This window comes from Podarcis liolepis (genome assembly GCF_965112155.1).
Source record: "Podarcis liolepis genome assembly, chromosome: 3".
In the NCBI taxonomy this organism is placed as follows: domain Eukaryota; kingdom Metazoa; phylum Chordata; class Lepidosauria; order Squamata; family Lacertidae; genus Podarcis; species Podarcis liolepis.
Window position 1 is genome coordinate 1,182,173 of NC_139557.1, and position 19,632 is coordinate 1,201,804.

General features: G+C 44.6%; 1 protein-coding gene across 3 annotated transcripts in view; it reads right to left on the reverse strand.

Moving 5' to 3' along the window:
• Positions 1 to 6,837: 6,837 nt before the first annotated feature.
• Positions 6,838 to 19,632, reverse strand: part of CD2AP (CD2 associated protein) — a 44,947-nt gene continuing 32,152 nt past the window's right edge. For all 3 annotated transcript variants that reach the window (XM_083495070.1, XM_083495068.1, XM_083495069.1), the window contains exons 17-18: positions 17,914 to 17,977; positions 6,838 to 10,306 (exon numbers count right to left, since the gene is read on the reverse strand). In XM_083495070.1, coding sequence (XP_083351196.1) covers positions 10,265 to 10,306; positions 17,914 to 17,977 — 106 coding nt within the window. In that variant the 3' untranslated portion in view covers positions 6,838 to 10,264. The remainder of the gene's footprint in view (positions 10,307 to 17,913; positions 17,978 to 19,632) is intronic.

Consider the following 19,632-nt stretch of genomic DNA (forward strand, 5'->3'; position numbering starts at 1 on the left):
AGATGCAGCCACCCTCTGAGCGGAGCTGAATCACTGAGCTGAAACATCGAGCGAAATCACTGAACAGAACCAATTCAGAGGTGACCGTTCTGGCTAGAGCACTGTGTTCCATCCATTGCCTCCACATCGGCATCGGAACCATGGCTTCATTCGTGCCTCTATTGCCGTTTGCCCCAGCCTCTGAATCATGGGACTCCTACCTCGCTCGGTTCGACTGCTACCTCCAAGCCAACGAGCTGACGGAAGTATCACAGGAGCGTAAGCGGGGCCTATTCCTCACCTCTGTGGGCCTGAGGTGTTTGAGACGGCTCGAGTATTGGTTGCACCTGTAGCAGTCCAGGCAACACCATGGGACACGATCCAAGAGAAGCTCCACAACCACTATGCGCCAAAGCCATCCAAGATTGCTGCCCGCTATGCGTTCTACCACCGGAACCAGGCAGAGGGGGAGTCAATTAACAACTATACCGCTGCTCTCCGACAGGCTGCAATGCACTGTGAGTTCCCAAGACTTAGACGATGCCCTGATGGATCGAATTGTCTGCGGGGTCCGGGACATCCATCTGCAAGTCTCCTTGCCAAGCCAGAACTCATGCTGCAGAAAGCCATTGAGGAGGCTGTGGCCTCGGAAGCTGCTGAACGCTCCGCCCCGGAGATCCGCAAGGCCAGCAGCCCGCGTCTTGCTAGGAAGCCAGTTCCAGTGCATCATGAAGAGGCCAGCAGTGATGAGGCATCCTCCAGTGAAGATCATGACATGCACCAGACAAAGCGGGAGCGCAGGAAGTTCCAAAAGAAGTCCAAGGGCCAACCAGAATGTGCCGGCTGCGGAAGCAACCATTCCCGTGCCAAGTGTCGATTCAGAGACGCCATCTGTCGGACGTGTTCCAGAAGGGGCCACATCGCTAAGGTCTGCCAATCGGCTCCGTCTGACACCCCCCCTTCACCGACTCGCAAGTCCAAGTCTTCACTGCAGTCTGCCAAGGAAAGCTGTTTCGCTCTCACCAACTGCCGTTGCCCGTCTGGAACCACGATTGGCCAAACCGACTCGCCTACGCGATGCAAGCTGAACGTCACGGTGCTCATTGAAGGAGCTCCATATGACATGGAGATTGACACCGGGTCTGCCCTGTCCATTGTGTCTTGGAGCACCATCAAAAGACTGGTACCCAGAGTGTCCAAAAGGCAACTCGACTCTCACCGTGTACACCTGAGAGACTACCAGGGAAACGACATTCCCGTGGTAGGCGTTGGCTGGTTCCGGATCGCCTTCAAGGATTTTTCGGGCCTGCTCCGACTGGTGGTGGTCGAAGGTCAGCAGCCAAGCCTCCTAGGGCTAGACTGGTTTGATGCCCTCGGCCTGGAAGTCACTGGCATCAACTGCATCTCTAACGCAGAGACTGAGGGTCTGGTCAAAGACTTTGCCAAGGTTTTTGATGGCACTTTGGATCAATATACAGGTACGCCCATCTCCTTTAGCCTTGATCCTGGGCTATCTTATCGATGCCTCCGGCCTTCACCCGACCACATCCAAGATCCGCGCTATCCAGCAGGCCCCCATCCCAAAGAACAAGACGGAGTTTCACGCGTTCCTGGAACTGCTGAACTTTTATAACATGTTCCTGCCCCACAAAGCCAGGGTGGCTGAGCCTCTTCACCGACTCCTCAGCACGAAGACACCTTGGTCCTGGGGTCATCGGGAGACGGCGGCCTTCAACGCGGTCAAGGCTCTCCTTTCATCGGACAGTGTGCTGGTACAGTACAGTGAATCCAGGCCGCTGGTCCTTGCCTGCGACGCTTCACCTTTTGGCATCGGCGCTGTCCTCAGTCACAGTTTTCCAGACAGAAGAGAAGCACTGCTCGCCTACTTTTCCAGGACGCTATCTCCAACGGAACGGAATTACAACCAGCTCGACACGGAGGCACTGGCACTTGTGGCTGGAGTGAAGAGGTTCCATGAACACCTCTACGGCAGGACTTTTGACCTCATCACCGACCACAAGCCGCTTCTGGGCCTCCTTGTCGGTGATCGACCAACTCCACTGGTACTCTCGCCGCGCATGCTGCGATGGACTGTTTTCCTGGCTGCCTACCACTACCTCTATCGCCCGGGTAAATTGATAGGCCATGCTGACGCCCTCAGCCGTTGCCCTCTTCCAGTGTTTGTGGAAGACCCGGCTCCTGCTTCATCGTTCCTCCTGATTGAAGATCTTCCGGCAGCGCCTGTATCGGCTGCCACTGTGGCCTCCGCATCTGCCCAGGATCGCACCATCAGCCGTGTGCTCAACTGGGTGTGGAGGGGGTGGCCACAAGGGCCTTTTGCATCGGAGTTCCAGCCCTTCGCAACCAGACAACACAAACTCTCAGCTCATCGCGGCTGTCTGCTGTGGGGAGACTGCGTCGTGATTCCCCAAAGACTCCGTCAACACATCCTTGAGGCTCTGCACATTGGCCACCCGGGAATCGTCAAAATGAAGGCGTTGGCTTTGTGTTACGTCTGGTGGCCTAACATGGACGATGCCATCACTGCCTGGGTTTCCGCCTGTCAAGCGTGCCAAGAATCTAGGCCTGTGCCACTGGCAGCTAAGGGACACACCAGGGAGACTCCCAAGACACCCTGGTCGATGGTGCACATCGATCTGGCAGGCCCCTTTCACGGCCGGACCTTTATGGTAGTGGTGGACGCCTATTCCAAATGGCTGGAAGTGGCCCTGATGCCCTCCACCACTACTGAGGCAGTCATCCGGGTGCTTCAAGGCCTCTTTGCAACGCATGGGTGTCCTGATGTCCTCGTCTCTGACAACGGACCGCAGTTCACCTCAGGCACTTTTGAGCAATCCCTTTTGGGAATGGGCCTCCGCCATGCCCTAACAGCACCATTTCATCCATCCAGCAACGGGCAAGCAGAGAGAATGGTGCGCTCGGCAAAAGAGGCACTGGCACGCCTGGACCGGGGAGACTGGCATGAGTGGGTCGCTGAATACTTGTTCATGCAACACATCAGCCCTCATGCGGCCACAGGGCGGAGTCCTGCTGAACTGCTTATGGGCCGCTGCCTCAGATCTCCGCTGCACCCTGACTTTGCCGTGGCCGAACCCCCGGGCTGTGCCAACACGCCACGGTCCTTTGTTCCAGGAAACCAGGTCTTTGCCCGGAACTTTGTGGGGGACATTCCTTGGGTGCCAGCCACAGTAGTGGGAGTCACTGGACCTCGCTCGTATCAGGTGGCACTCAAAAATGGATGTTTGTGGCGCCGGCACATAGACCAGCTTAGGCGCAGGGTTGGGGACTTGGACACTACCGCACTGCCCCCAACTGCACTCGTGGCTCCGTAACAGACACTTACAGATGGCGAGGCTCCACCTACACCTCTCTCGCAAATTGCGGGCATTGAGCCGAACCAAGCCACTTCAGAGGGTCTGCCGGACTTACCACAGACTCAGACCACTGCTGTGCCTGACATTCCACCAATTCCACTTGCGGAGGTTCCACCCACAGCAGCGGATCCAGGGGACTTGGTTTCAACACCACCTAGGGTTGCGCCACAGCCTCAGCAAGAATCGGGCGGCCCCCCCCCCCAGACCTGGGTACCGGTCCCCGGCGGTCTGGCAGAGTTTCTAAGCACCCAACTTATTTAAAGGACTATGTTGTTGGACATGTAACACTGCCGATCTAATGGAAGTATGTGAAATGTAACCGATATGCTTTTGTGCCTAATTGAACCATTACGTGTAGTGCTGTATATAAGGAAACCATCATGATTGCAACTAACGCCTTATCTCGGTGGGGAGGGGTGTTATGTACTGAAGTTCTCACCCTGGGCCAGCAGGGGGATACTGTAGATAGTTCAGGTCCACATATGCAAATAAGGGATCGAAAGTGACATTCAGTGACTGGATAGTTACAGAAAATGGTTACTGTTGTGTTGTAGTGGAGCTCTATATAAGCAGGCTGGCTGAACCCTTCAGTTCAGTTCAGTTCTGTTCTGTTAATAAACAAGAGCTGTTTGAAGAATCGCTGTGTCATCTGATATGTTCACCCACAACTTAACAAGTTAACCAAATCTCCCACACTGGAAGGTATAGAGACTCTTAGTCCCAGGGCTAGGAGACTGGATAAGGTAACTTCACAGAAGGCTATTGGTTGAGATTGGGTAAATAAGAGAGGGGGTGGTGGAAGTGGGAGGAACTTAATGGGGAGCACCTGCACTGCGAAAATGGTCGTTTGTTTTTTTGCTGCGTTCATTAAACGTTTCTGATGCTGGCAAGAGACTGCTTTATCTTGCATTGCTTATCTACGGTCCAAGTGAGAAGGAAGCTGGCCCAAAGCCTGACAGGCATCAGGATTCACAGGGGCAGATCCAGATGTTGATCTTTCTTTCTTCCCTCCCCTCTTCTTCCCTGGCAGGGCGTGGGGACACCATTTTGGAGTCTGCCCCAGGTGCCAAAGTGCTTTGGCCCAGCCTTGCACACAGCACCCCCAGGTGGCAGCGTCACCCCATTGGCAATTTCTTTTAGTGAAGTATCTCTCACACATAATCCCAGAATATGTTGACGGAGCTTTAGCATTCACATGACAAGTTACCCACCAATCACAAAACTAAGGTAATGGTATTTAAGCATATGCCTGTATTGCAAAGCTGATTTCAACAGATAGAAAAAGCTCAAGGGAAGATGTCCTGCTGTCGTTCCTTCAGAAGAGTCTAAAAGGCAGTGTGCTGGAGAGTAGACAAAGATCTGCAAGATCTTACCCCCTCTTGTTCTCCCAAAATGTCTGCCAAAGGAGCCCCCAAGTATGCCATCTCTGGAGCTGGCCACAATTTACCCTTACTTCCCAGTGGGCAAATGTTTTCCCCGGCTTTATGAGGAAAGGTTGAAGGAGCTGCATATATTTAGCCTGGAAAAGAGGAGACTGAGAGGAGATACGATAGCCAATTTCAAATATCTCAAGGGCTGTCACATGAAAGATGGAACAAGGCTGTTTTCTCTTGCTTGAACCAATGGCTTCAAGTTACAAGAAAGGAGATTCCAACTAAACATCAGGAAGAACTTTCTGACAGTAAGAGCTGTTGGACAGTGGAGTGGACTCCCTTGGGATGAGGTGGGCTCTCCTTTTTGGGAGGTTTGAAGCAAAATATGTAATGGATGCTCTAGTTGAGATTCCTGCATTGAGGCAGATTGGACTAGATGACCCTTGGGGTCCCTTCCAACTCTACAATTGTATGATCATGTAGCAGGAATAATTAGGAACAGCTGAACTGTTTGGCATTTATTTAAAATGTCATCCAAAGGAGAAAAGGCAATCTTAGTGTTTTATGCTCAAAGCAGCTTTAAGGGAAAATAGTGCTTTGACAACTTCTGTGCAAAACTATCACTGGAGAATAAATTCAGCGCACAGGATTTCCCCCTATACTGTGGTTGGGGAAGTCGGAATACCATAGCAGAACAACTGGAGCATGCAGATGAGCCCCAAGCCATGCCTTGTAAGATAATGAAGAGGAGAAAGTAAAAAAAGCTGGGGGGGGGAGACTTCACCTTGCTCACTGGCAGGTATCTGTGGGCTCCAGTTCACTATGATCTGAAGGGGCATTAACCAATCAGCTCCATTTGTGATCCTGCAGTTATCCACAGAGGCAATAATAATAATAACTAAAACAAGTAATTTTAACACAGTAGAAAGGATGACAAATAATTATGTATATCACTTTACCAAGGAAGTTTACAATCCAGAAAAGCTCGGAGAGAAGGCACAGGCCCGCCTCCGCTACTGGAAAAGTTCCCATTTATATTACACGACAAATGGAACAATGATGTCTCTTGGCACCACGAAGGAAGGGCAAAGGCCCTCACCGGTTTCAGCCAAGGTGTAAAATAGCCCCAGCCGCTTCCTTCTCACCTGCAGGCACCTTGTCCTACTCAGCACACATCCCTTGCCCCACACAGCCCTGTCCTCAGCTGCTGCTCTTCTCTGCAGAGCTGCCACGGGGTGTGCGAAGGCAGTGCCAGCGGAAAGACGGGGCAACATCCCCGGATGCCCATTTCTTTCCAAGTGTGCAGTGCTGGTATTGTTTTGTATGCTTGAACCGCAGAAAGAAAGACATGAGAGGCGAAATGTATCTAAAGAACAGATTAAACATTTTAATAGGCTAATGCCATTTGGCTTTAAGAATATACAGTAAAGGATATTTTCTAACAGTCCCCAGTAGAGCTGTGTTTTTCAAGCTATTACCAAGGGTACTGATCAACAATCCCCTCAAAAGAGAACTTTCTCTCCACTTAAAATCTTGTCGTATAGAATTTTTTGTTACATTTAGATTATGAAAACATGCATCTATATTCCTCGTATACAAAAATGAAGGGGCATAAATATATAGCACCACCCTATAGACATCTATGTCTATGGGGAAAGATTTCCAGTTTTGCAGCTAGGTGTATAAATTTGGATTTTTAAAGAAACCCACAAACAAGAAGCCCACGTGACATTGGATCGTCTTTTCCCGTCTGAAAACAAACTGTATGGAGGGCTGGAAATAAGTGAAATGAAAAGAACTCTCACTAGGGATTCTGAAACACCTCCCCCCCCCAAAAAAAAGTTGCACTCAACTTTCTATAGCTTCCAAATGAGAATATTATGGCAGTTAAAAAGGGCAGAACAAAAGAGAACCATAATAGCCATGACCTCAATACAAATAATGAATATCAGTGGTAGCAATATGGTTGAATTATTTCCATATTGCAGTGTGGACTCTTTAAAGCATGGAAATATTTTGTTCTATGTTACATCTAGCTGAATTACATCTAAGGGGTCTGAATGTTTATGGAGGGAAAATCACATAACATATTAACAGCATATAATTTTATTGTGGAGTTTCAATAGCATGCATAATTTTACAGCACCTGTGAACAAGTCAGTGAAGCATAACTGCTTGAAATAACTTGCATTCTTTGGAATGTCTGCATACGTTCCCTATTTCCCATTATACAATATTAATTTAAGACATATCAGTGAGACCTCTATTGCTAAAAATACTCATAGCAGCATCTTTTAGAAGATTTTTATTATTATTATTATGAAATCAAGTCATTGCACTTCATCATTTATTGCTGCAGCAAAAAAGGCCATTTAATAATTAACACGTCCGATTTCATTGATTGTCAGGTCCTATTCATCTGCTATGAGCTTCAAGGCAGACAAAACTGTCATACAACAACTGATAATTAATACCATTTTGCCTTACACTCTGAATTTTATGTGAAGACCACATAAAAGAACTTTTTTCCAGTAGACTCACTTCTTGTTCTGCACAAGAATAAAACTTCAACAAGCTGGGATCAGAGAGGAGCTCTTTCATTGCCCATTTATCTGCACAGACAGCACAGACTAGTATTTCTGATGCAGCTGAACTAACGCCAGGTTGTAAGGACTAGAGGCAAGGGCCCCTTGCCCAGGGCCACGCAAAACGGGTTGGGGGCCCAAACCAGACAGGACAAATGTAGGCCCCATTTCTACACCTATTTTTATCTGCATTAATCTCTTCTGAATCTTTTAAAAATATTTATATTTTGTGCCCTTGACTTTCTTTACAATACCAATTATCTTTACCCAAGGGTCCTCCTTTGCCTCTGCCAGTGGGGCTCAGAGGGCATCCCTTCAAAATCAGAGGCCCAGACCAACTGGCCCCTCTTCTGTTCTGGCCGGCCCTCACCCAAAGTCCGGCAGGTATCTGTGCTTCCACCAAAAGTTCTGTTTGTGGGGAAATACTTCTCCAAGAAAGAACATAAGGATAAGGTGTTTTGCCTCCTACAAATTGGGCTTCTGTTGTTTCTTTTCCCAAAAACCTTTTTGCACCTCATGGTAGTTTTCTGCAAAAACCCAACAGAAATGGAGAGAAACTGTTCCTCTTTTCTTTCCCACAGAGGGTATTTTTTTTGAGAGGCAGTAAAGAAATGCTACTCCTAAAAATTCTTGAAAAGCCTTTTTTATGGCAAAGGAAAGCAGCTGCTGTTTGGCAGGAGACAGCAGGAGAGTGTGGCTGGTGTTTCTAAAAAGGCCCAACTTGCAGTGCAAACAAAATCACCTCCCTTTTCCTTCATGGAGAATAGAGAAGAAAGGAGTGGCAGTTTCAGTCCTGCAAACTGTGCTTTTGTAGAAAGCTCCAGGAGCAAAGTACTCCTGTAGAAATCCCAATGGAAAGGAAAGAAATGGCTCCTTCTTTTTTACATGAACCAGGGCGGTGGAAGAGATGGCTTCTTGCTCCCCCTTTGGGCTTTTCAAGGCTGCAGCAAAAGCACAACCTGTAGGATGGCAGTCACCTGTCTCCTCCGCTTTTCCTTGAGCTTCTGCAGCAGCAACGGCAGGAAGGTGCCGTTTGAACCTTCTGCAGAAGCAGACGCCCTCCTCCCCACGTCCTCTGCACATGCCAGGAGACTCAGTGGGAGGAGGAATCAATGGCAACACAAGTCACAGGTCTGGCTAGTAAGACAAGACAAAAGTTGTTGACCAACAAAAATTATGAATTAGTACCAGATTAGATTTCCTAGATCTGCCTTTCTTAACCATGGGTCCCCAGATGTTGTTGGACTACAACTGCCATCATCCATAGCCAGCAGCAGTCAGGGATGATGTGAGTCCGGCAATATTTGGGAACTCAAGGTTAAGAAAGGCTGCACTAGACTGATGGTTTGACTAGTAAGTTAGCAAGTGTGAAAAATGGCACCAAAAAAAAGGGGGGGGGGACCATTAACAACTGATTTATTAGATGTTTGCCATTAGTTAAGCACCAATATGGTAACCAAACAGGCATTTTGTTTTTAGACACCCATTTCTGTTCCTACATTTTAATCCACTAATTCATAAGTGATATACCTGCAAGTAGAAATTCAGATTTCTGCACTTGCTAACAATTAATAACAATTAATACAACTATGACAAAATACTTTTGTTTAATTAAAGGAGAGCAGATGAACATGAAAACTACTGACACGGAAAAAGTTAAGATTTCACATTATTTTAATTTGGTTAACTAAAAACCACTCTGGAAATATTGCCTTTTTATATTCTTTTAGAAAAGAAATGAAGGAGAAACAAGAGACAGAATGGGTTTTGTATTTTTAGCATTGGCTTGAATGCAATGTGGAGCCTTTTTAGTTTTCCTCCTTTGTAGGAAGAAATGGGGAGGGGCAAAATGACTCCAAAAAGAAGTCTTTTCTTCCAAACAAAATCAACTCCTTTCATTTAGGAGCACATTGCAGTACTATGATGTACACAAGAATCCAGTCTCTACGAATCCTCTTGTGCCTTAGTGTAGGTAGCAGCAACCCCGGCAAGATTGCATGTCGTCAACAGGTGGGTAGCTCTAAACACTTCACTGTCACATGAAGATTTTAATAATGCTATTAAGATTAGTGCTAAAAATCTGTACAAAGCTGTAAGATACTGTAGTGTTAGAATAAAATTTATGAAAGTGAAGAATTGCTTAGCATGCCATGTGCTGCAATATTTAGGCACAACAGGGTGAATTACAAGACCATTTCAACCTTATGCCCACATTCCTTGTGGAAATTAAGCATTGACCTGGGTGTGGGGGTTTGTGTGGGGTCCAACCCCAAGTCCCTTTCATGACTCCTATAGTGCAAGTGACAGAATATTCTTCTCAAACTATTAAGCAGTTGTGACTTTTCTGCTCCATAGCAAGAAAAACTCCCAGCATCATCCTGAACTATAAAACAGCATATTATTAATACTCTCACTGCAGACAGGCACAACAGTGTAACCCTGGGTAGAAATGCAAAAAAATAATAATTAAAAAAATACAAACATCATATTCCCTTTAGCATTGTGGGGAAAGTAGTGGCTATAATAAGTACAAGGGTAGACCAGGTGCCTCCCTAGAGGCTCCTTTACAGAGTTTCTTTGCAAAGATATACTGCCTTATATATATAGTACAGATCTCTTAAAAATTAGACTATAGATGCTCAATAAAAATCTAATAAGAACCCCTCTTTTTATACAGATTCAGTAGTATTTTCAAGCAAACCAAGGAAATAAAGGTCTGCGATTCCAGCACAGTAAGAAATAAGGCCCCTCCTATATTGCTAAGAAACAAAAAAGCGGTTCATTTTCTTCTCTTAGCTCACTAAATAGAAGATTATATTCATTTATCCTTTTTTATGGAATGCTGCCCATTCATTGGTTTGAAGTAAAAAAAGAAAAGTCAAGTTAGCTTCATTTGTATTTTCTCTGAAATCCTGGCAGGTCTATGGCTCTTTCATGTCGTTATGACAGCTTTCTTCAGCTTCTCTATTTCCACCTGTGGATGAGACACATAATAACTTTGTACCATAAAACACTCCAGCAGATAAACATATTTGCTCACAACTGAATGCGTTGAATACAAATGTGTATTGAAACTGTGGTTTAAAAAATAGTAATTCTAAAGCTTTTCACTAGCACAAATGATAATAATTTCATGTTATTCATTATCTGCTTCTAGACTAATTGCAACTGAGGCTACTTAAGCTTAAGGTGTGATTCATGAAGAAACAGGGCAGAAGCCTGGGCTCATCCCCTCAGTATTTTGGCACCTAGCATTGTTGGTGGAGCATGAGACTCAATCACGGCATCGTGGCTTCAAGCCCCCACTTGAGGCAAGACTCCTGCCTTGCAAGAGGCACTAGATGAGCCTCATGACCCCTTCCAATTCTATGAAAAAACTGTTCCTTAATACAAACCTACATCAAAGTGATACAGCATAAAATTATGATTAATTTAGTCATGAACAGCTGCTAAACAATCTTAAATGAGGCATATACCGTATTTTTCGCTCTGAAAGATGCACCAGACCACAAGACGCACCTAGTTTTTGTTTTTTTTTTTATAAAATTTTTATTGGTTTTACAACATTTTAAAAAGACAAACAGACAATGAAAAAGACAAACAAACACGCATAGTTTCATACATATTTTCTTATAAACCACTTTTCTTGGACTTCCCCATACCCCCCCTCTCTGCATCCCAATGTCCATACCTCAACTAGCAACTCCCAATTATTACTTTCAATTCTCTGTCAACTTAGTCCTTTTCAATCTTCTAACCATATACCCCTGTACCCCCTTGTGTCTGAAAACCACGACATTTTTAACATTCATTAAGTTTATAATAGTCCTTCAGATAACTCTTAAATTTTCTCCAGTCTTCTTCCACCGTCTCTTTTCGTTGGTCACGGATTCTGCCTGTCATCTCAGCCAATGTCATATAGTCCATCACTTTCATCTGCCATTCTTCCAGAGTGGGTAAATCTTGTGTCTTCCAATACTTTGCGATGAGTATTCTTGCCGCTGTTGTAGCATACATAAAAAAAGTTCTATCCTTCTTTGTCACCAATTGGCCGACAATGCCCAGAAGGAAGGCCTCTGGCTTTTTAGGAAAGGTACATTTAAGTACCTTTTTCATTTCATTATAGATCATTTCCCAGAAGGCCTTAATCTTCGGGCAAGTCCACCAAAGGTGATAAAAGGTACCTTCAGTCTCTTTACACTTCCAACATTTATTATCAGGCAAATGATAAATTTTTGCCAGCTTGACTGGGGTCATGTACCACCTGTATACCATTTTCATAATGTTTTCCTTTAAGGCATTACATGCCGTAAATTTAATACCGGTGTTCCATAACCATTCCCAGTCAGCTGACATGATGTTATGTCCAACATCCTGAGCCCATTTAATCATAGCAGATTTTACTGTTTCATCCTGTGTGTTCCATTTCAACAGCAAGTTATACATTCTAGATAGAATCTTAGTATTGGGTTCTAACAGTTCAGTTTCTAATTTTGATTTCTCCACCTGGAAACCAATTTTCCTGTCCTGTTTAAAAAATTCCATTATTTGACGATATTGAAACCAATTTCCAACTTTATGCTTCAATTTCTCCTGACTTTGTAGTCTGAACTTGTCTCCCTCCTGTTCTAAGATTTCCCAATACTTCGGCCATCCGGCCTCCGTATTGAGTCTCTTCACTGCTTTGGCCTCCACTGGTGACACCCATCTAGGGGTTTTATTTTCCAATAGATCTTTGTATCTTATCCAAACATTAATCAATGCTTTCCTAACAATGTGATTTTTAAAAGCGCTGTTTACTTTATCATACCAAAGATATGCATGCCAACCAAAAGCATTGTTAAAACCTTCCAGATCCAAGATATCAGTGTTCTCGAGGAGCATCCATTCTTTCAGCCAGCAGAAAGCTGCTGCCTCGTAGTACAATTTTAAGTCCGGCAGGGCAAAACCCCCTCTTTCTTTGGCATCTGTTAATATTTTGAATTTAATTCTGGGCTTTTTGCCCTGCCAGACAAATTTCGAAATATCTTTCTGCCACCTCTTGAAGCATTCCATCTTGTCAAGAATCTGCAAGGTCTGAAACAAAAAAAGCATTCTAGGCAACACATTCATTTTAATCACAGCGATTCGGCCTAGCATTGACAGTTTCAAATTTGACCATATTTCTAGATCTTTTTTAATTTCTGCCCAACATTTTTCATAATTGTCCTTGTACAAATTCAGATTTTTAGATGTTAAATAAACCCCTAGATATTTCACCTTCTTTACCACAATCAAACCTGTTTCCTCTTGAAATTTCTCCTTTTCCATATCTGTTAAGTTTTTCCCTAAAACTTTAGTTTTTTGCTTGTTCAACTTAAATCCAGCTACCTGGCCAAACTGTTGTATTATTTCTAAAACCTTTTTTGTACTAGTGTTTGGCTCTTGCAAAGTCAATACCAGGTCATCTGCGAACGCTCTTAACTTGTAATGTTTAGCTCCGACCTGCACACCTTTAACCTGCTGGTCATTTCTTATCATATTCAGCAACACCTCCAGAACTGAAATAAAAAGTAATGGGGAAATCGGGCACCCCTGTCGTGTTCCTTTTTCTATCTTAAGTTCCTCCGTCATAACATTATTTACAATCAGTTTAGCTTTTTGTTCAGAATATATTGCAGCCATACCATTCTCAAAACCCTGGCCTACCCCCATCCCATGAAGGTTCTTTCTCATAAAACTCCAAGAAATGTTGTCAAAGGCCTTCTCCGCGTCCACAAAAATCAGTACTGCTTTAGTGTTTATATTCACCTCTAGCTTTTCCAGAATGTCTATTACATTCCTTACATTGTCTGCCAGGTGTCTTTTGGGGAGAAAACCTGCTTGGTCCTTATGAATCTTCTCCATCAATACTCTTTTAAATCTTTTTGCCAAAATGTCTGCAAAAATTTTGTAATCCACATTGAGGAGTGATATTGGGCGGTAGTTCTTAAGTTGGGTCTTTTCAGTCTCTGACTTTGGTATGAGTGAAATATATGCCTCTTGCCACGATTCAGGGGCCCTTTTTCCCTCAAGGATCTCGTTGCACACTTCTCTTAGTGGTTGAATTAGCCATTCCTTCAACGATTTGTAGTATCTGGAAGTCAATCCATCTGGTCCCGGAGATTTGCCCAATTGCATGTTCTGAATAGCAGCCTCTATCTCCTGTTCTGAGATTCTCTGGTTCAACTCCATCTTGCTTTGATGAGAGATGTTTTGTAATCCATATTTTCCAAGGAATTTGTCTATATCTTCTTCATTTTGCGGGCCTTGAGTGTAGAGTTTTTTGAAATAACTTAGAAAGCAGTTTCTAATTTCATTAGGTTTAGTTATATTCTTTCCATCCACCTCTAGGCTTGTGACTGTATTTAGTTTCTGCCTTTTCTTCAATTGCCATGCCAAAAGTTTGCCACATTTATTTGCTGATTCAAAGGTCTTTTGCTTCATTTGCTTTATCTTCCATTCAATCTCTTGGTTCATCAATTCCATATATTGTGTTTGATATAACTTGATCTCTCTTAAGATGTCCTGAGATTTTGGTTTTGTTCTTAATTTTCTCTCTCCTTCCTTTATCATTTCCAATATCTTCTCTTTTTTCTCATTTTGTTTTTTCCTCTTTATTGAATTTTGTTGAATCAAGAATCCTCTCATAACCGCTTTACTTGCATCCCAGATCACTCTTTTCTCCACGTCGGTCCTCAAATTTATTTCGAAATAATCTTTTAAAGTCTTTTGGGCCTTCGTAAGAATCTCCTTGTCCCGAAAGAGGGTGTCATTCATTCTCCATCTGAATTGACCAGTTGTTGTAAGTTTCATCTCCATCTTCACGGCGTTATGGTCGGAGCAAGTTTTTGGGCAGATTTCCACTTTCTTGATCTTTGGAGCCATTCCACCAGTAACCCAAATTTGATCAATTCTGGTCCAGGTCATCATTGCTTGGGAGAAGAAGGTTCCCTCTCTCTCCAGAGGGTTCCTTGTTCTCCATATGTCTATCAAGTCCATATTTTCTGTCATTTCGAAAAAAGTCTTAGGGAGTCTCCCTTCTTTACTGACTGTTAGTCTTTGTGCCTTGTCCATGTTGGTGGAGACCACACCATTCATGTCTCCCATGATTATCATATTGTAATCCAAATAGTCAGTGAGAGTTTCATGAAGTCTCTTAAAGAAGTCAGATTTGCCTTCATTTGGTGCATAAATTCCAACCACTAAAAATTTTTCTCCTTGAACTTGTATCTCCACTGCCAGATATCTCCCTTGTTCATCCTTAAATATCATTTTTGGAGCCCATTTTTCCTTCACATATATTACAACTCCTCTCTTCTTGACTTTGTCTGATGAAATAAATTCTTGTCCTAGCCTTTTATTTATAAGTAGTCTCCTGTGGGCTCTGGTTATGTGGGTTTCTTGTAAACATATCAAGTCCATTTGTTCTCTATTCAATATGTGAAATACTTGTCTTCTCCTCAAAGGCACATTGAGTCCATTACAATTCCAACTAAGGAATTGCAGAGCCATCTTGTTATTTTTCTAAGGCTCCTCCAACAGCTCCAAGTTGTTGCTCTTCTTCTGATGGTGGTGGTTTTTGTCCAGTCGAGAGACTCAGGATCTCCAGTGCTCTCCTCTGTTCTCCAAGTACGTCCACAATCCCCTTCTGTAGCTCCTCCTGATATCTTGCCAGAAATTTTTCTTTATCTTGAATTGTCTTTATTTTTACCTTCTTTAACTTGTAGTCAAATGACAGTCCTTGTGGGAACTCCCACCTGAAACGGATGGAATTTTTCTTTAGCAAAAGAGCTAGGTCCTTGTAGAAGTTTCTTAAATCCAAAATATGTTTTGGGATGTCTTTGAAGAACTGTGCAGTTGAATTTCCAATTTGGAAGGCCTTTTCAAAGTGTAGTCTTAATATTTTGTCTCTTTCCTCCTTGGATCTGAATGTAATCAAACAGTCTCTCGGGGTCTTTCTGTCTTGCTTTTTTCCCAATCTAAAAGCAGTCGTAATTTTGAATTCGTCTTCCTCAAGGTCCCAGCAATCCACAAACTCCCGTGTCAGATATTCCACAAGGTTGTCTCTTTCGTTCTCCGGGATCAGTCTTAATTTTAAGTTTCTCTCTTTCCTCTGTAAGTCCCACAAGGCCAAAGTTGAGTCATGCTCATAGACCTTCTTGGCAATCGGCTCTAATTTCTCCTGTGTCTCTCCCGCCGTAGCCTTGGCATCTTCCGCAATTTGACGCGTAGTGGCATTTTCCTCGACCAGTTTATTTATAGATTCTGTATTCTGGTTTAATCTTACTGAAATTTCTGCTAATTTTAGTGTGTTCTCTGAGGTCTGTTTTGTTAAAGACTCCAAAGTTTGGTTAATCTTAAGCAGCGCATCTGTCACAGCTTCCATAGAGGCGGCTGTCCCTTTATCTTGTCCTGTTGTTCCTGCTGCTCCAGTTGTTGGGCCTGAAATTGATCCTCTTTTCTTTGCCTGTTGTTGCTGCAGCTGTTGTTGTTGCTGATGGTGCTTGGTTTTAGCTCTTGTGACTATCTCTTCTTGTGGGCCGCTCATGTCAAGGTCACTTCCCACGGGAATTTTCTCCCTTGGAAAGTTCCACTGTCAAGCTGTGGCAAACTTTACTTTATCCTCTAGAGGGAGCAAGTCAAAATGGCCATAAAGCAATGTTCCAAGTACAAAAAGCAGGGGAGATTGTCCAGAATACAAAACAGGAGCTTAACACAGTCCAAATCAATATTACTAAAAAGCTTGTAGCTTTAAGCTGCCACAGTTATCCAGTTTGTATTATTTCTTCTTATGCTACAGAGTAGCCAGACACTGTGGGAACTTTGTATCAAGATATCACTTTACAGGGAAAAGTCAGTTCGGTGTGCTAAAAGAAAAGGCAGACCGTTTCATGCTTTCAGATGGGTGAGACGGCAGAGATTTTTAACTTCCAGTAGATCATGCAATTATTAGTCCAATTCACCTCCCCTCTGCCCTGCTAGCTGGAGGGGAGATCAAGGGTTCAAATGTCCGGTTTAGCTGATTAAAGAGCTGGTTTAAACGGATGCAAGTTTGGAGCTCCGTTGCTTTCACTTTCATGCAGTCGGGGGGAGGCAGACTTCCTTTGTTTAGATCTCCCCCGTTTTTAGTTCAAATTTTAAAATTTGGAGGGTCCCAGTTATTTTTCAAATCTTACTCACGGGAATTCAGTCCAAATTTTGTTTTCAGGAAGGAATCGGCGCTCTCCGCTAATGGCGACGCGGCTTCACTTCGCAGGCTGGGTAGCGACTCTCAGCACCGCGCTCGCTCCCGGTGTCGCTTTCACGGTACCGGGGGGCGCAAAGGTGCCCACCGAGTCTCCTTGTTCTCAGGCTTCAGCGCCTGGGATTTTAGGGGTCCCCCGCTTGCCGTAGCAGGTAAGACCCGAACTTGCGAAGCAGTCCTTCTCCGGAGCTCGGAGCTAGGACCGCCATTAAGCGCTGGCACCGACCGGAAGTCTCAAGACGCACCTAGTTTTTGGAGGAGGAAAACAAGGGGGAAAAAATTCTGAATCTCAGAAGCCACAACAGCAAGAGGGATCTCTGCGCAGTGAAAGCAGCAATCCCTCTTGCTGTTCTGGCTTCTGGGATAGCTGTGCAGCCTGCATTCGCTCCATAAGACGCACACACATTTACCCTTACTTTTTAGGAGGGAAAAAGTGAGTCTTATAGAGCAAAAAATACGGTATATACCCAGTTTTCTAGAAAAGGTTTTAGCCATTTTGAATGCCCCCCTTCCTGCTCTCAAAACAACACTCGTGGAAATGGCAACACCTGGATTTCAACCTGAAGGCAGCACTGTTTAGGGAAGTTTTTAATGTTTGATGTATCACAGTATTTTAATATTCTTTTGGAAGCCGCCCAGAGTGGCTGGGGAAACCCAGCCAGATGGGCGGGGTATAAATAATAAAATTATTATTATTATTATTATTATTATTATTATTATTATTATTATTATTACTAAGGGCTGGGAGATATCTCAGGAAAAACAATGCTCCAATATTGTTCCCCCAAGTCTCCTATCCAGTCTAGTGTCTCTACTTTGTTTTGGGGGAATTCTTCTCCCCGTCAGCAAAACAATAAAGTCAATGTGTGAAGCATTTTTTAGTGGCAGAGTTGAATTTAGGACAGAGCGAGCCATGCAGCCACCCTGGGCATGCAGCCGAGGAGGGCACCTGCTCAAGGCCCAGTAAGTGCTTGCCTGTCTTTGGGAAGGAGGTGTGAGGACCCTGAGACGGCCCTAGAGTCCTCTTGCTTCCTTCCTCAAGTTGAGCAAGTATTACCTGTCTTTGGGAAGGAGATAAATGGCTCTAGGACTCTGCCAGAGCCCCACACCTCCTTCCCAAAGCCTGGCTCTGCAAGGGCAGTGGGGAGCGCATCAAATGGACTTGCCCAGGGCAGCATATTGCCACGGTCCACCCCCTCCCACCCCAATAGGGGCTGCTTTATTAAACAATAGCCTCTCACTCAACTTCTAAAAATAATGGAATTATGAAAAACAAAGCCTCCTACTGCTTCAAATAACTTATTCAAACACATTACCTCTAGGTTACTTCGCATCTGCTTCTCTTTCTCCAACTCCCTTTTCAGTTTTTCCAGTTCCTTCCTTTAAAAGTTAAATGCAAACCTAGTTAAATTTTGCCATGTGAAATTTTACTTCTTTTTGTGGTTGAAGAAACATGATAGTATATAAACTGTGCCCAGACTCAAAGCAGAAAGAACGGCCACAGAGGAAAGTTGCGCAAGTGCTTTACCTCCAGAATTACACAGTGTGGATCTAAATCAGCAAGAACATCGGCTGGTTTAAATCCATCTCATTCATATTGCTTTATATAGTTCCTAAACAATTGTGCAAAATCTGACCACTAAACTATGTTAATTTGCAACTAATGAGCATTATTGACACTCATTTCATTTTTATAACTGGGCCTTGCACCATAAACATTTTGACTGCTCCCTCCCCTTTTTTTTACCACTAGAGGGAATGTCTTTAAAATATTACCCTACAGGGTTTCTCATACAAGTAGCACCCATGACAGCTTGTTAGTCAAAAACAATCCTATATATGTTTACACAGAAGTAAGTCCTGATGAGTTCAAGGGGGCTTTCTCCCAGGTAAGAGGGTAAGGGATTGCAGCCAAAGTGTGGGAATATAGGAGCTGGCACACTGGAGAACGGCTTGTCTTCTTTCTGAGGCTGCCCCTTCCTGCTTTCCCCTGTCTTGGCTCAGACCCACCCTCAGAAAAACAAAGAAAGAACTGCCACCACCAACCAATGAAACAAGAAACAAGGAAAACAACCCATGACTGATGGTTCGAAGGAAGGGCTGAGAGGCATGGAGCAGGCTACAGCACAGTAGAATCACACCACATGCAGGAGTTTTGCTCCAGAGGCAGTGCAAAAATGCTTAACGCCAAACTTCTTGGCTGCTGGCTGGCAAGCAGGGGGCAGCCCTGTGTGAATGTCCTACTTGTTTCTCCACTGCCTCCCCTCAGTTCTCCACAACTGCTTTCCCTGCTCCCTGGGTTGTTGAGGCAAGGAGGAGAGAGAGCCAAGAGGCAACCCGGCTCCCTTGGAGAGACACTGAGACAGAAGGGAGGCAAACCCTGAGAAACGCAGGCAGAAGAACAGGGCAGAAACAGGTCTGCAATGGAGCTGCACCTTCAGCCTGCATCCCTGTCTTCCTGCCACTCCTCTGCTGCAACCATTGCTTGGAAGGCCACCACAGGAACCAATCACCCCACCACTGCTTCTCTGCTGGCTGTCCCAGCCATGGGAGCCAAGTTCCTGCTCCAGACTCTGTCCTCCTCACTGTGACACCCCAGAGGGGAGGGGAGGGTGCAGAGTGGCACCCGGCTTCCTCAGCTGAAACAGTGGGAAGCAGCAAGACAAAAAGGGAGCTGGAGGGAGACCCAGGCAGAAGCTGCACTTCCATTCCAGGCTTTTACTTCTGCCTGGAGATCAGCTCGAGCCCAGGAAGTTAAGACTGAATCTGAACAAGTTCAATGCATGGCGATGTGACTCCACTGTAGTATAGTTTCCTCAAGTCTCAGGGTATCATCTGAAGGCACATGAGACCCACACCTTAAAGCTAAGGACACCTGGGTCTGCTCAGCGTCTCGATGGAGAACCTTAGAAAAGGCCTGCTCCCTTGCAATCCATAAGGGAGCAAAGGTGGAACATTGGGAGGTATTTAAATGGAATGAACAAATAAATGAATAAAATGCTGGCTAGATAAAAGCTGAAGCCTAGCAGGCTAGT